General features: G+C 35.9%; 2 protein-coding genes across 4 annotated transcripts; one reads left to right on the forward strand and one right to left on the reverse strand.

The window, feature by feature from the left end:
* The first annotated feature begins 1,067 nt into the window (after positions 1-1,067).
* On the forward strand, positions 1,068-9,954 carry LOC111811113 (kinesin-like protein KIN-7E). Of its 3 annotated transcripts, none has more exons than XM_023697841.2 (16): positions 1,068-1,335; positions 1,846-2,081; positions 2,653-2,990; positions 3,445-3,534; positions 3,635-3,735; positions 3,846-3,959; positions 4,046-4,127; positions 4,204-4,271; positions 4,379-4,444; positions 4,601-4,725; positions 5,365-5,701; positions 6,164-6,265; positions 6,364-7,191; positions 7,679-7,998; positions 9,385-9,734; positions 9,778-9,954. In XM_023697841.2, the coding sequence occupies exons 3-15, from the start codon at positions 2,771-2,773 to the stop codon at positions 9,707-9,709; spliced, it is 2,778 nt and encodes a 925-aa protein (XP_023553609.2). In that variant the 5' UTR covers positions 1,068-1,335; positions 1,846-2,081; positions 2,653-2,770; the 3' UTR covers positions 9,710-9,734; positions 9,778-9,954. The 3 variants fall into 3 exon arrangements, with proteins under 3 accessions (XP_023553609.2, XP_023553611.2, XP_086974254.1); XM_023697843.2 differs by having other exon boundaries at positions 1,873-2,081; XM_087118128.1 differs by lacking the exon at positions 9,778-9,954 and having other exon boundaries at positions 9,385-9,771.
* A 1,123-nt stretch (positions 9,955-11,077) lies between these two features.
* LOC111811864 (small ribosomal subunit protein bTHXm) lies at positions 11,078-11,595 on the reverse strand. Its single transcript, XM_023698899.2, has one exon. The coding sequence runs from the start codon at positions 11,557-11,559 to the stop codon at positions 11,299-11,301; it is 261 nt and encodes an 86-aa protein (XP_023554667.2). The 5' UTR covers positions 11,560-11,595; the 3' UTR covers positions 11,078-11,298.
* Between the last annotated feature and the right edge of the window lie 687 nt (positions 11,596-12,282).

Genomic DNA, 12,282 nt, shown 5'->3' on the forward strand with positions numbered 1-12,282 from the left:
TAGGAAGAAGGAAAGATACAAAGGGTATTTTAGTCATTTCACTCAACTATAGTTTTTTTTTTCTTGGAGGTGCAGCTAGAGGAGAAATCTCAACTTTGTTGACGCTCCATCATCGGATTCTCATTTGGTTGCACCGGACAGTACGAGACATTGGTCGGAGTAGGACCTAGCCCCTCTCCTAATAGGTGTATTTTAAAATAATAAGGCTGACGACGATACATAACGGACAAAAGTAGACAATAAATGAACTTTGGATATTACAGTTAGAGACTAAATTTATAATTTTTTTCGTTATATTTTTAATAAAATATTAAAAATAGTTACTTATGGTTTAATGTGTATTTTATTGTATGGAACTTATTTTATTATACAAATTTTAACAATTTACTGAAAAGGTAAAAGTTAATTTAGACGGTAAAAAAATGAAAAAACACACAAAGATTTTTAACGAAAAGAAAGTGGGAGCTGCTGTCAGTATTTATTATTCTATTGTCAGCTTTGGGAGGCTTCTCTTTCTTTGCCGCTCCAACAATTGGTTCCCCACAGATCTAACGGTCACAGGCAGGGACATAGGGAACACCGCTGCCACGTGGCGCCATATATGCCCACCTCTCCTTTTTAATTTTTTCTATCCAGCTTTTTATTTTTATTTTTATTTTTATTTTCATCACGTGATACTACCAGCTTTTAAATTACAAACAGAAATAAATAAATAAATAAAGTTAAATTACAAATTTGGTCAATTAATTTTAAAGTTTTGTTATATTTGTTTTGTAGACTTTTAATTATTTAATATTTTACTTTTATGTTTGATAAATTATTAGGATATATTTTTTTTTTGTTTTATTTAGTTATTTATAAGCTTCAATTGTATGTGTAATACTTATTAAATACATAAATTAAAATTTATGGTTAATATATTAAATAGTTTTTTTAAATTTAAATATATATATATTTTTATTGAAAATAGAAACTCTATTATTAAATATAAAAATAATAAAGAAAGGAAGGGTATTTTAGTCATTTCGCTCCACTCTAGTTTTCTTCTTGGAGGTGCGGTTGGAGGAGAAATCTCAACTTTGTTGACGCTCCATCATCGGATTCTCATTTTGTTCCACCGGCCACTGATTCATCTCAAATTTATCTTCTCCGTGAGACTGACACTGATAGCGACGGCTGCACCGTGAGTTCCCGGAATCTGCGGCCTCTCTGGTCACCCGCATTCTCCTTCTTCTTCACGATTTATGGCCGCTGGCCGGTGCTGAGTCGCCGTTGTTGTGTTACTGTTTCATCTAGGTCCATTCCTCGGCATTCATTTCCACATTTCTATGTTCGGTACGTTTACTTTCACCTGATCGTTTTTTTTTGTTAAACATTTTCTATCTCTCTTTGATTGTCACTTTGATGCTTTCTTCCACTCGTAAAGCTTCATCGTCTTCTTCTATTTACTCTGAAGCTACGCCTTGAGTCCTTCTCGGATTTGGATTGAAGTTCATGCTATCATGTTTGCGTAGCTGATTTTATCATCTCGGTGATCTTTCCTCTCGGACGTATCTAGCCGAGTATTGTTTCATTTTCGATGCTTTAATTGTTCAGCAGCTCCTTGTAATTTGTTACATGTGGAAAATGCTGCATTCGAAGTTTTCTTTGAGTCGAAGTAAATCAATGAGTTCAATTGCGACATAGAAGTTTAACAATCTTTGCTTAACTGAGATTTTGATTAAGATCAGCTAACCGTTAGAATTGAATATTTCTGCCATTGCGTAAAACGTCTATCCGCGCCATATTCCGCGTGCATTTCGGTATGCACATTGTGATTATTATATATTTCGGGGGAGTTTTCAGTTTTGGAACGTGGTCGTTTTCTTATAGCGCACGAGGCTTTAAGACGACGAAAATCGCAGCAGAGTAGCAGAGGATTCGGATCAGACCAAACGGCAGAAACGAACGACGGCGTTTGGAGGATCCAATCCATTTCTCGAGCAAGTTGGCCATTGCATTCGATATCTGAACCACATCGCTGTATCGAATGGACGCATCGTTTTCGGGAACGGTTTTCTGAAAGGACAGACGATTCGACAGTATGATTTTTTTTTGTTCCTTGTCTTCTTGATTTTAATTTCGGAATTCACAGTTCTAGTAACATCTGACCAAACCTTATCGTGAAGAGCGATAAGGAGAATTCAATGACAATAACATTCATATGGTTGGATGACAATGCTTACCCTGTTCAAATTCCTCGAATTTGTCCGTAAGCTTTGTGGGTCTCTTTCTATGAGGGAGGTTTCTGTCTTACATGAAATCTGTGAATTTTTTTGGGGGAAATACCCCGCAAGAGAAAAGGGGGTTTAAAGGGATGCGTAGAATTGAAGGTCAAGCTAGATTGCCATAGGCTTAACCATAATATGGCAATTATCATAAATCTACTTTCTAGCTTTACATCATTTTTCGGGTGACGGGTAAATACCCATGATTAGCTTGTAGCTGAAGTTATTAATTCATAATCTTTCTACTATTGGTTGGCTGAGGGGGTTGGTCAGATCAGAATACACTCATGGCTTGAGTAATTAGCATTTATTTAGCATATTAGTAGTATTTTATGCAGGAAATTGTACTCATTAAGGGCTTATAAGCTCTCCTTTATATCAACAGTCCTGAAAATGTGCGAAGCATGAGCCCAATGACTTGGGTATCTACAATTATGGATTGATATAGACTGAATCAAGGTGGTGGCCTGTTGGGCTGGGAGAAGGTTTGGCTACATTGAGAAATGGGGACGGTTGCCGGAGAGGAGTTGATGAACTTGGAGAAAATGCAGGAATTAAATGCCCGTGAAGAGAAAATTCTTGTATTAGTAAGGTTGAGACCTTTGAATGAGAAGGAGATTATGATGAATGAAGCAGTGGATTGGGAGTGCATCAATGATACTAGTATCTTGTACCGGAATACCTTACGGGAGGGGTCCACATTTCCAAGTGCCTATACTTTTGGTAAGTAATGCTAATCTCTCTCACCTTTTAATATCCTTTGTAAAACGTCTGAAAGTGTGGATTTATGAGGAATAGACACTTTATTTCACACATTTTTATCAAACTCTTTAATAGTTTCTTTTATCTAAACTCGAACGATTTCTCTTCATCACTCGATGGTATTGTACATTCATGATTGTGGCTTTGTAAATTAAGTCGATGTTTCAAAATATTTCTTGTTGAGATTGTTAGGAGAGAGTCCCACGCTGACTAATTAAGGGAATGACCATGGGTTTGTAAGTAAGGAATACATCTTCATTGTGGAGAATTGGACAATATCATACCATTGTGAAGAGTTGTGGTTCCTAACTTTTCTAGGGTACATTACGCCATTGATAGGGATTTAACTTTTTAATTGAATGGTATTGTATAAGAGGTTTATTTAATGTTTTGTTCATATTTTTTTTGGTGACAGATAGAGTATTTGGAGGTGATTGCTCTACAAAGCAGGTGTACGAGGAAGGAGCCAAAGAAATTGCATTTTCTGTAGTCAGTGGTATCAACTGTAAGTATATAATTGCATTCCACTTTGATCTCTAACATGTCAAGGTTTCTAATGAACTAGAAAAGACCTTACTCCAATATATATGCTTTCAAATTTCCAGCGAGTATTTTTGCATATGGTCAAACAAGCAGTGGAAAGACATACACCATGAACGGAATTCTTGAACATTCAGTGTCAGATATATTTGATTACATTAGAAAGGTGAGTTAATATTGGTGATTGCACTACGCCCTTTACCCTTGCCGTTAACAAGCTCTATTCTGAGTTCTCTGACTGTCTGTTTGTTTTCTTTTCCTCAAAACAAATTGCAGCATGAAGAAAGAGCATTTGTTGTGAAGTTTTCAGCTATTGAGATATACAATGAAGCTGTTAGAGACCTCCTGAGCACAGATACTACTCCTCTCAGGCTGCTAGATGACCATGAGGTGGATATGTTATTTTTATATTTAAAAAGAAAAAAAATATATTGTTTCGTATTTTAGCATTTCCCACAGTTTTTGGTTATCAACAGCGAGGGACTGTCGTGGAGAAAGTCACTGAGGAAACTTTGAGGGACTGGAACCATTTAAAGGAGCTCATTTCATTGTGTGAAGGTGAAGCATTTTGAAAAATCTTGCCAGTCTCTGATTATTATGTCATATCTTCATGAAATCTGGTTATAATGTGCAGCTCAACGACGGATTGGAGAGACCTCGCTGAATGAGAAAAGTTCTAGATCTCATCAAATTATTAAATTGGTGTGCATCACGTCTCTTCTTCATTAATCACACGATCAATCTGATCGAGGGATTCAATTTTCATCTCAGGGATAAAATTTTCACCAACTCCTTGTTGATTCATGCAGACAATTGAAAGTTCTGCTCGAGAGTTTTTAGGAAAAGACAATTCAACCACCCTTGCTGCTAGTGTGGTAATGACCATCTAACTCTATATTGTGTGTACAGAATCACAGCTAATATATTGACTACGCTTCCTCCAACTTTTAAGAGACTTCCATACACAAGAGAAATTCAATGTGTGAGAAAGAAATCATCTTAACTTCTCACTCTTCCGTCATTTCTGGCAGAATTTTATTGATTTAGCTGGGAGTGAACGTGCAGCTCAAGCATTATCAGCAGGGGCGAGATTGAAAGAAGGCTGCCACATAAATCGCAGTTTACTGACTCTCGGTACTGTCATTCGCAAATTAAGGTACATGAAGTCATCTTTCCTTCCCTTTACGTTGTTGAAATTTTTACTAATTGCCAGATGTCACTGATGCTTGTGTCATGCACATTCTCTAATGAGTTAAGAATAGATATGGATTGTCACTAAGAAATACAAAACTTTCTTACGTATGGTATTTATATCTATGCAATTCTACATTTTTTTTTTTTTTTTTTTTTTTTTGACTTTGCGTACATCCTACTTATACTATAGCTTAAAATCTATCATTCTGGTCTATTGTGTCGTGTGACTTTTGACTGCGTTAATATTCAATTATGCTCCCCGGCAGTCTTTGTTTATTAAGAGTTTCCTGATGTTTCACTATGTATGTAGCAAGCACCCTCCTAATAACATTTTAGTTTGATGTTCAATGGGACTTGCATCTGGGGTAAACTCATTTATGGTTGGAAAGGACCGTGATATTCTGTGAGAACAAATTTCGAATTAGCTTAATGGCGTATTTTTGGAGTAAAACGTCAAATTGGTAGACGAACAGATGTGTACCTTCTCCCTTTTTTTTTTTTTTTTTTTTTTTTTTTTTTTTTTTTTTTTTTTTGTAAAATTTGCAAAGTAAGTGAAGCTGCTCTGTATTTCTAAAACCCTTGGTGTTATTATGTGGTGCAGCAAAGGAAGAAATGGTCATATCAACTACAGAGATTCTAAGCTGACGCGAATATTGCAGCCATGCTTAGGTGGCAATGCTAGAACAGCCGTCATCTGTACATTGAGCCCCGCAAGAACTCACGTTGAACAAACTAGAAACACTCTCTTGTTTGCTTGTTGTGCAAAAGAGGTGACTACAAAAGCACAAGTCAACGTGGTCATGTCTCAGAAGGCTTTGGTTAAGCATTTGCAGAAAGAGGTAGCCAGATTGGAGAGTGAGTTGAGAACCCCTGCCCCTGTTTCATCCAGTTCTGAATATGCAGCCTTACTTAAAAAGAAAGATCTACAAATTGAGAAGGTTGTTATTCTACCTGAATTCACGCTCGAGATATATGCTTGAATTAATTTGAAGTTCTATATATATATATATATATATATATATATATATATTTTGCAATGAGGCATGATCTGAAATTTATTTGTGTCATAATGAGGAGAGGTAGACATTTTGCTAGTACTTTCCTTCTGGAGATTGAAGAACAATGGTTTAGAAAATCCTGTCCATCATTTGTTTGTTCTATTTAATTTCAAGAATATATCGATATCTGTTCTATAATTAAGTTTGGTGTCGAGAACTGTATGAGAGAAGACTATACAATAGTTTTCTGTCTGTTATATATGGCTAAAGATATCTTGTGCTACGCTTGATCAAACGAGACCACAACCCAAACTGGCTATCTCACACTCAAATTGGTAGCCACGAGGAGGAAAAAGTTAGCACGACAAATGCTTATAGATTACATTATGTTTCATCTTGCAGATGGCGAAGGAGATTAGAGAGCTCACAAAGCAAAGGGACCTCGCTCAATCCCGGATTGAAGATTTACTTCGTATGGTTGGACATGATGATGTCGTGAGAAAGGTAAACATTTACTGATTAACGCTAACTTGATTTACTTGCACGCATATGTAGTCAGTTGCCTTCGTGTTCTTCATATTATTTTCTTGCCTTCCTTCCAGGATATCGAAAGTAGTTATTCCAAATTGCAAGCGAGGGATGCTTTAGAGGATGAAGGTTCACCATCAGAAACTTCAAGTGTGGCTGATTTTCGTGATAGAGATATGGGTGTAAAATCCTTCAACAATCCTCATTATTATGATGGAGACAGTGATGATGGAAAGAGGTTTCTTGACTCTTACTCAGGTCACAGTCCAATGACAACAACTGCTCTTGCAATAGTCGAAGATTCCGATGACTGCAAGGAAGTTCAATGTATTGAAATGGGAGAGTCAATCAGGGATGATAACTTGTCACGGCTTGCTGCTAATAACGGTGAATTTAGAGGAAATGGTCATGAAATGATATCAACCCCTGTGAAAGGGAATAGAGAAGCACATCAGATTCAAAATAATTCAGCAAATGATCAACCGGAGCAAAGACTCCATAATGTAAGAAGGACAGAAATTAATTCTATGTTCAGTCCTTACCGCGACCATGCATGTTCAAAGGTGACTGCTGATATGTCAAGCTCCAGAAGCTTGAAGCTAGCCAGAAGCTGGAGTTGTAGAGCCAATCTCTCGACTGATTTATCACCTGGTAGAGGAGAAGCCACCCCTCCTCATGGATTTGACCAAAGATTTCCTGGAAGACCTGAAGGTTTTGAACGGAAACTCCCACAATTAGTATTTGATGACAACCTCCTGAGGCTTGATTCTCAGTCTTCTATAGGAAGTGCTCGGAGCATCAAAACTTCGGCAGATGAAGACGTTACTCGCTTAGACGCCTTTGTTGCCGGATTGAAGAAAATGACCAACTTAGAGTATGGGAAAGAACTTGCTGATGGACAGGTGAGAATGCATCTTTTTCCCTTTACTTTCTCGAAATAGATTGCATGGTTCCAAGATAATCTAAGTTCCCATAATATCTTGCGGATGGGCAATCATACGGTGTGTGTCGAGGATTGTTGAGAGGGAGTCCCACGTTGGCTAATTTAGATAACGATCATAGATTTATAAGTGTAAGGAATAGTATGAAGTCTTTTGGGGAAGCCCAAAGCAAAGCAACGAGAGCTTATGTACAAAGTGGACAATATCATACCATTATGGACATCCGTGATTTCTAACCGTGTGTGCTTTAATGTCACTGCATGTACGCAACGAAAGAAAATATCATACTCCTGCCACTTGTTAGATCAATGCATTTTGGCCTATACCTCTTGCTTTAATCCCACAATTTGCTTGATTATATTGATGGAAAATTATCATCTTATGATATTTAGTATTCAGGTCTAAATATTATCATTTCTCCTAACAATTAGAAGCATGTTCTTACTAGTTTCTGAAGGATGGGCACGAATTGGATCTCTTAAAGACTTCAAATGGTGCTGGAGGGGGAGAGACATTGCAAGATGCTGCACTAGTCACATCCGATTGGAACCAAGAATTTCAGAGGCTGAGGAGGATGATAGTTGAACTTTGGCAAACTTGCAACGTCTCGATAGTCCACAGAACTTACTTTTTCTTGCTCTTCCAAGGTGATCCTACCGATTCCATTTACATGGAAGTGGAGATTAGGAGACTGACTTTTATGAAGCAATCATTTTATTACGGTAATGAAGCTATGGAAGATGGCCGGAAAGTTTCTTTTGCTTCAAGGTTAGTCCTCTGTTTTATTTTTGAGTTATAATTTCATACAATGTGCTCGTAGAAGTATGCATGTTTTTCAAAGCCTTTGTTCTTTCTTGAAAGATAAGATTTGCAAATCTTTTCAAACTTCTGTTTTTTCTTGGAGCGTTTGCTTTATGTGTTCTCGTTTCTTTTCATTTTATCGAGTTTCGTATGTCACCTGCATAATGTTAGAATATCATTAACTTCCATCTATTGTTTGAATAAGTAGGATATATGAATGTTTTTCAAAGCCCTTGTTTTTTTTTAAAGATAAGATTGGTAAATCTTTTCGAACTTTTATTTCTTGGGGCGTTCGCTTCATTTGAACATTTCTCGTTTTCTCATTTTATTGATGTGAGCTTCATACGTATAACGTCATAATATCATTAACTTCCATAACTTCCATCCATTGTTTGAATGAGTAGAAGTATATATATTTTTCAAAACCGTTTGTTCTTTCTCGAAAGATAAGATTTGCAAATCTTTTCAAACTTTTGTTTCTTCTTGGGGGTTTTGCTTCATTTGAACATTTTTCGTTTCTTATCATTTTATCGATGTGAGTTTTGTATGTCACTTGTGTAATGTTAGAATATCATTAACTTCCACCCATTGTTTAAACAAGTATGTATGTTTTTCAAAACCGTTGGTTCTTTCTCAAAAGATAAGATTTGAAAATCTTTTCAAACTTTTGTTTCTTTTTGGGGCGTTTGCTTCATTTGAACATTTCTCGTTTCTTTTCATTTTATCAATGTGAGTTTTGTATGTCACTTGTGTAATGTTAGAATCTCATTAACTTCCATCCATTGTTTGAACAAGTATGTATGTTTTTCAAAACCGTTGGTTCTTTCTCAAAAGATAAGATTTGAAAATCTTTTCAAACTTTTGTTTCTTTTTGGGGCGTTTGCTTCATTTGAACATTTCTCGTTTCTTTTCATTTTATCAATGTGAGTTTTGTATGTCACTTGTGTAATGTTAGAATCTCATTAACTTCCATCCATTGTTTGAACAAGTATGTATGTTTTTCAAAACCTTTGTTCTTTCTCGAAAGATAAGATTTGCAAATCTTTTCAAGTTACTTCTTGGGGCGTTTGCTTCATTTAAGCGTTTCTTGTTTTTTTTTTTTTCATTCTATCGATGTGAGTTTCGTATGTCACCTGCACAATGTTAGAATATCATTAACTTCCATCCATTGTTTGAATGAGTAGAAATATGTATGATTTTCAAAGCCATCGTTCTCGAAAGATAAGATTTGTAAATCCTTTCAAACGAAGTTTGCTTCATTCGAACATTTCTCGTTTCTTTTCATTTTATCGATGCGAGTTTCGTATATCACCTACATAACGCTTGCTCCTTTTCTTTCTGCTCGGGAGACAGTGTGAGAGATCTTCGTCGCGAGAGAGAAACATTGAGTAAGCTAATGCGGAAACGATTCTCAAAAGAAGAGAGAAAGAGACTATTCCAGCAATGGGGAATCTTGTTGAATTCAAAACGCCGAAGACTGCAGCTGATCAACTGCTTGTGGAGCGACTCGAAGAACATGAACCATGTAACAGAGAGTGCCGCCATTGTTGCGAAGCTTGTGAAGTTCGCTGAACAAGGACAGGCCCTCAAGGGGAACTTTGGTCTCAGCTTCATCACACCTCCACTGAAAAATAGAAGATCATATAGCTGGAAGAACAGTAGGAGTTCTCTTCCATGAACTGAGGAGCTGCACATATAATAACTCTACTGAAATTACCATATCATTCGTATTTTTGTTACTGGTAATCAATATAGTTATGAAAGAAACTAAACCAAACCGTCATTAATTTTGTAATTGGGCTGTATAAATCCCTTGTAATCTTGCTTGATCTAGGAAGTTAATTTAGATTAGGCTGATTGATTTAGTTTTTTTGTTGTGTATTTTGTGAAACTCGAAACATTATAGTTGTCACGTTTTTTTCATCTCTTTTGCCCTTCAAATTGGGTTACTGAAAGCCTCTTTCTTTCTTTCTCCGATTCAGGGTTGATAATCATTTAATTTTTTAAAATTAAGCTTATGAACACTACTTTCACTTATAAACTTTTATCTTTCGATGTAGTTTGTTTGTTTTTAGAAGTTGATCGACTTAAATACATCATCTTTCGTTATAGTTTTGTTTGTTTTGATCGTTTTTGGAAGTTAGATCGGGAATTCAAGAGCTTCGAAATTTTAGAAGGAAGTAAACATGTTAAAAAAACGAAAAACTAAGAACAAAATTATTATCAATTAGACTGGAATAAAAAGTGATTAGTTAATGTTAGAATGGATAGAATAAAATAGTCGTATCTTGTGATCGGTATGGACCGTGCAAGATTATCATAGATTAATTAAGGCTAGAATGGACCGTGCAAGATTATTATAAATTAATTAAGGCTAGAATGGATGGAGCAAAATTATTATCAAACATGCTTTTCATTTTAATATTTAACATTTTTTATTAAGAAAAGCACTCTAATAGTGTTTTTGAACATATTGGATTACCAATAATTCTATGCTTATTGAATACCTTAGGTTAGGAATCACGAACAAGTTAGGTTAGGAATCACGACTCTTCACAATGGTATGATATTGTCCACTTTGAGCATAAACTCTCATGACTTTGCTTTGAGGTTCCCAAAAGACCTCATTCCAATAGAGATAGGATTCCTCGCTTATAAACCCATGATTTTTCGCTAAATTAACCAAACTAATGTGGGACTCACTCCCAATAATCCTCAACAAGTTACCCATTTGTTAAAATGTAAAATAAAAGCCTTAGTTTTTATGATCAAAAATGAAAATCGACATTTGGAAAATTTCTTAGTAAAATATAATAAATCTGGAAAATTCAAGCATTAATATGAGATTGAGATACATTTTTGCTAATTCCATCATATTATTCTTCTGTTAATCTTCTAAAACATACCGAGAAAAGACTTTGATTCTCAAATCTATCGCGAAATTGCAGATTGTTGAAGCCTAAATTGCAGATTCAGTATGATAAATCAGATCCGATTGACAGAAATCTTCATTTTCTCCAAAATTTTGCAGATATCATTCCAAGGATAAGAAGAACCTGAGCCGAAAAGCTCCATATTCCAATTTCAGATCGCTAAAATGAAATAGTACGCATCAGCAGACGATTTATCACTAAAGATCAATTCTAATTCCGCTTAGATCGATCTTGACTTGACATAAACCCTAAACCTCGAGAAAACCTTGATTTTTCAAAATTACGGATCATGAAAGTCCGATTTGATTAGAGGCAACAACAAAGGAGATCAAAATCAGATGAGCTTGAAAGGAAGAGGCCAAGGAGTAGAACTAGGAACCTCGATTTTATCCTTAATTCGCTGAATCTTCTTCTCCTTCTTCGGCCTAGCGTTGCCGTACGAGCCTTTGAATATTTTCCCCTTCTTCGTCTTCTTGTCACCTCGTCCACAAAGGATCGGCACCAGTCCTTCCACCGCCATGGACGACGTCAGTGAAGGAGACCCTCGCTCCGCCGCCATCACTCGCTTAGCTAACGCGCCGCACCACTGCGCCATCGCCTGGTTCTTCCAAGATGGTTCAGAACCAACCGCTATGGTGGAGGCAAAAGGGAGCGAACTATAGAGGAGCCCAAAGGGCAAGCCCATCTTTCGATTGAAAAGGTTCAGAAAAAAAAAAAAAAAAAAAAAAAAAAAAAAACCACCTTGAATTTTTGCTGTCCTTTACATAGTTGAACTCAATAATAATAACAATAATAAATAAATAAATAAAATAAAAATAGACAAATATAAATGGTTGAAATTTAAAAAAAAAAAAGGATAAACTAATTATCTTAATTTAAGGTTGATTTATGTTTTTATTTTATTTTATTAATTTAATAAAATTTATGAGTGAGGATTAGACGTGGAATGGTTCATAAGACGAAAATGAATAATTAAAGAATTAATTAATGCAAATTTTAAATTAAAATTCTTCACAAATAGAAATGAACATTTTTTTTAGAAAATAAAATAGAAAAAACGGGTTCATTGAATGGGCCCCACAGCCGAGAGGGGTATATATATGGTCTTTTGGGAAGAAAAATGTTCAAATTCATGGCGCGAAAAAAAAGACGAAGAGGAGGGAAAACCAGGAAGCGAGAGGGAACAAGCTTTCGGAAGTTCTCCAGTTTGGAGATCCGATCAGGTTTTCGAATAGTTATGCTCGATTTCTTCATCTTTTCTTTCTCGCTTTTCTAATACCTAATCTCTCGATAGTAGTTTTTGTTCTCTCTCTCTCAA

This window comes from Cucurbita pepo, chromosome 15 (assembly GCF_057944985.1).
Source record: "Cucurbita pepo subsp. pepo isolate OVF chromosome 15, ASM5794498v1, whole genome shotgun sequence".
Classification (NCBI taxonomy): Eukaryota; Viridiplantae; Streptophyta; class Magnoliopsida; order Cucurbitales; family Cucurbitaceae; genus Cucurbita; species Cucurbita pepo.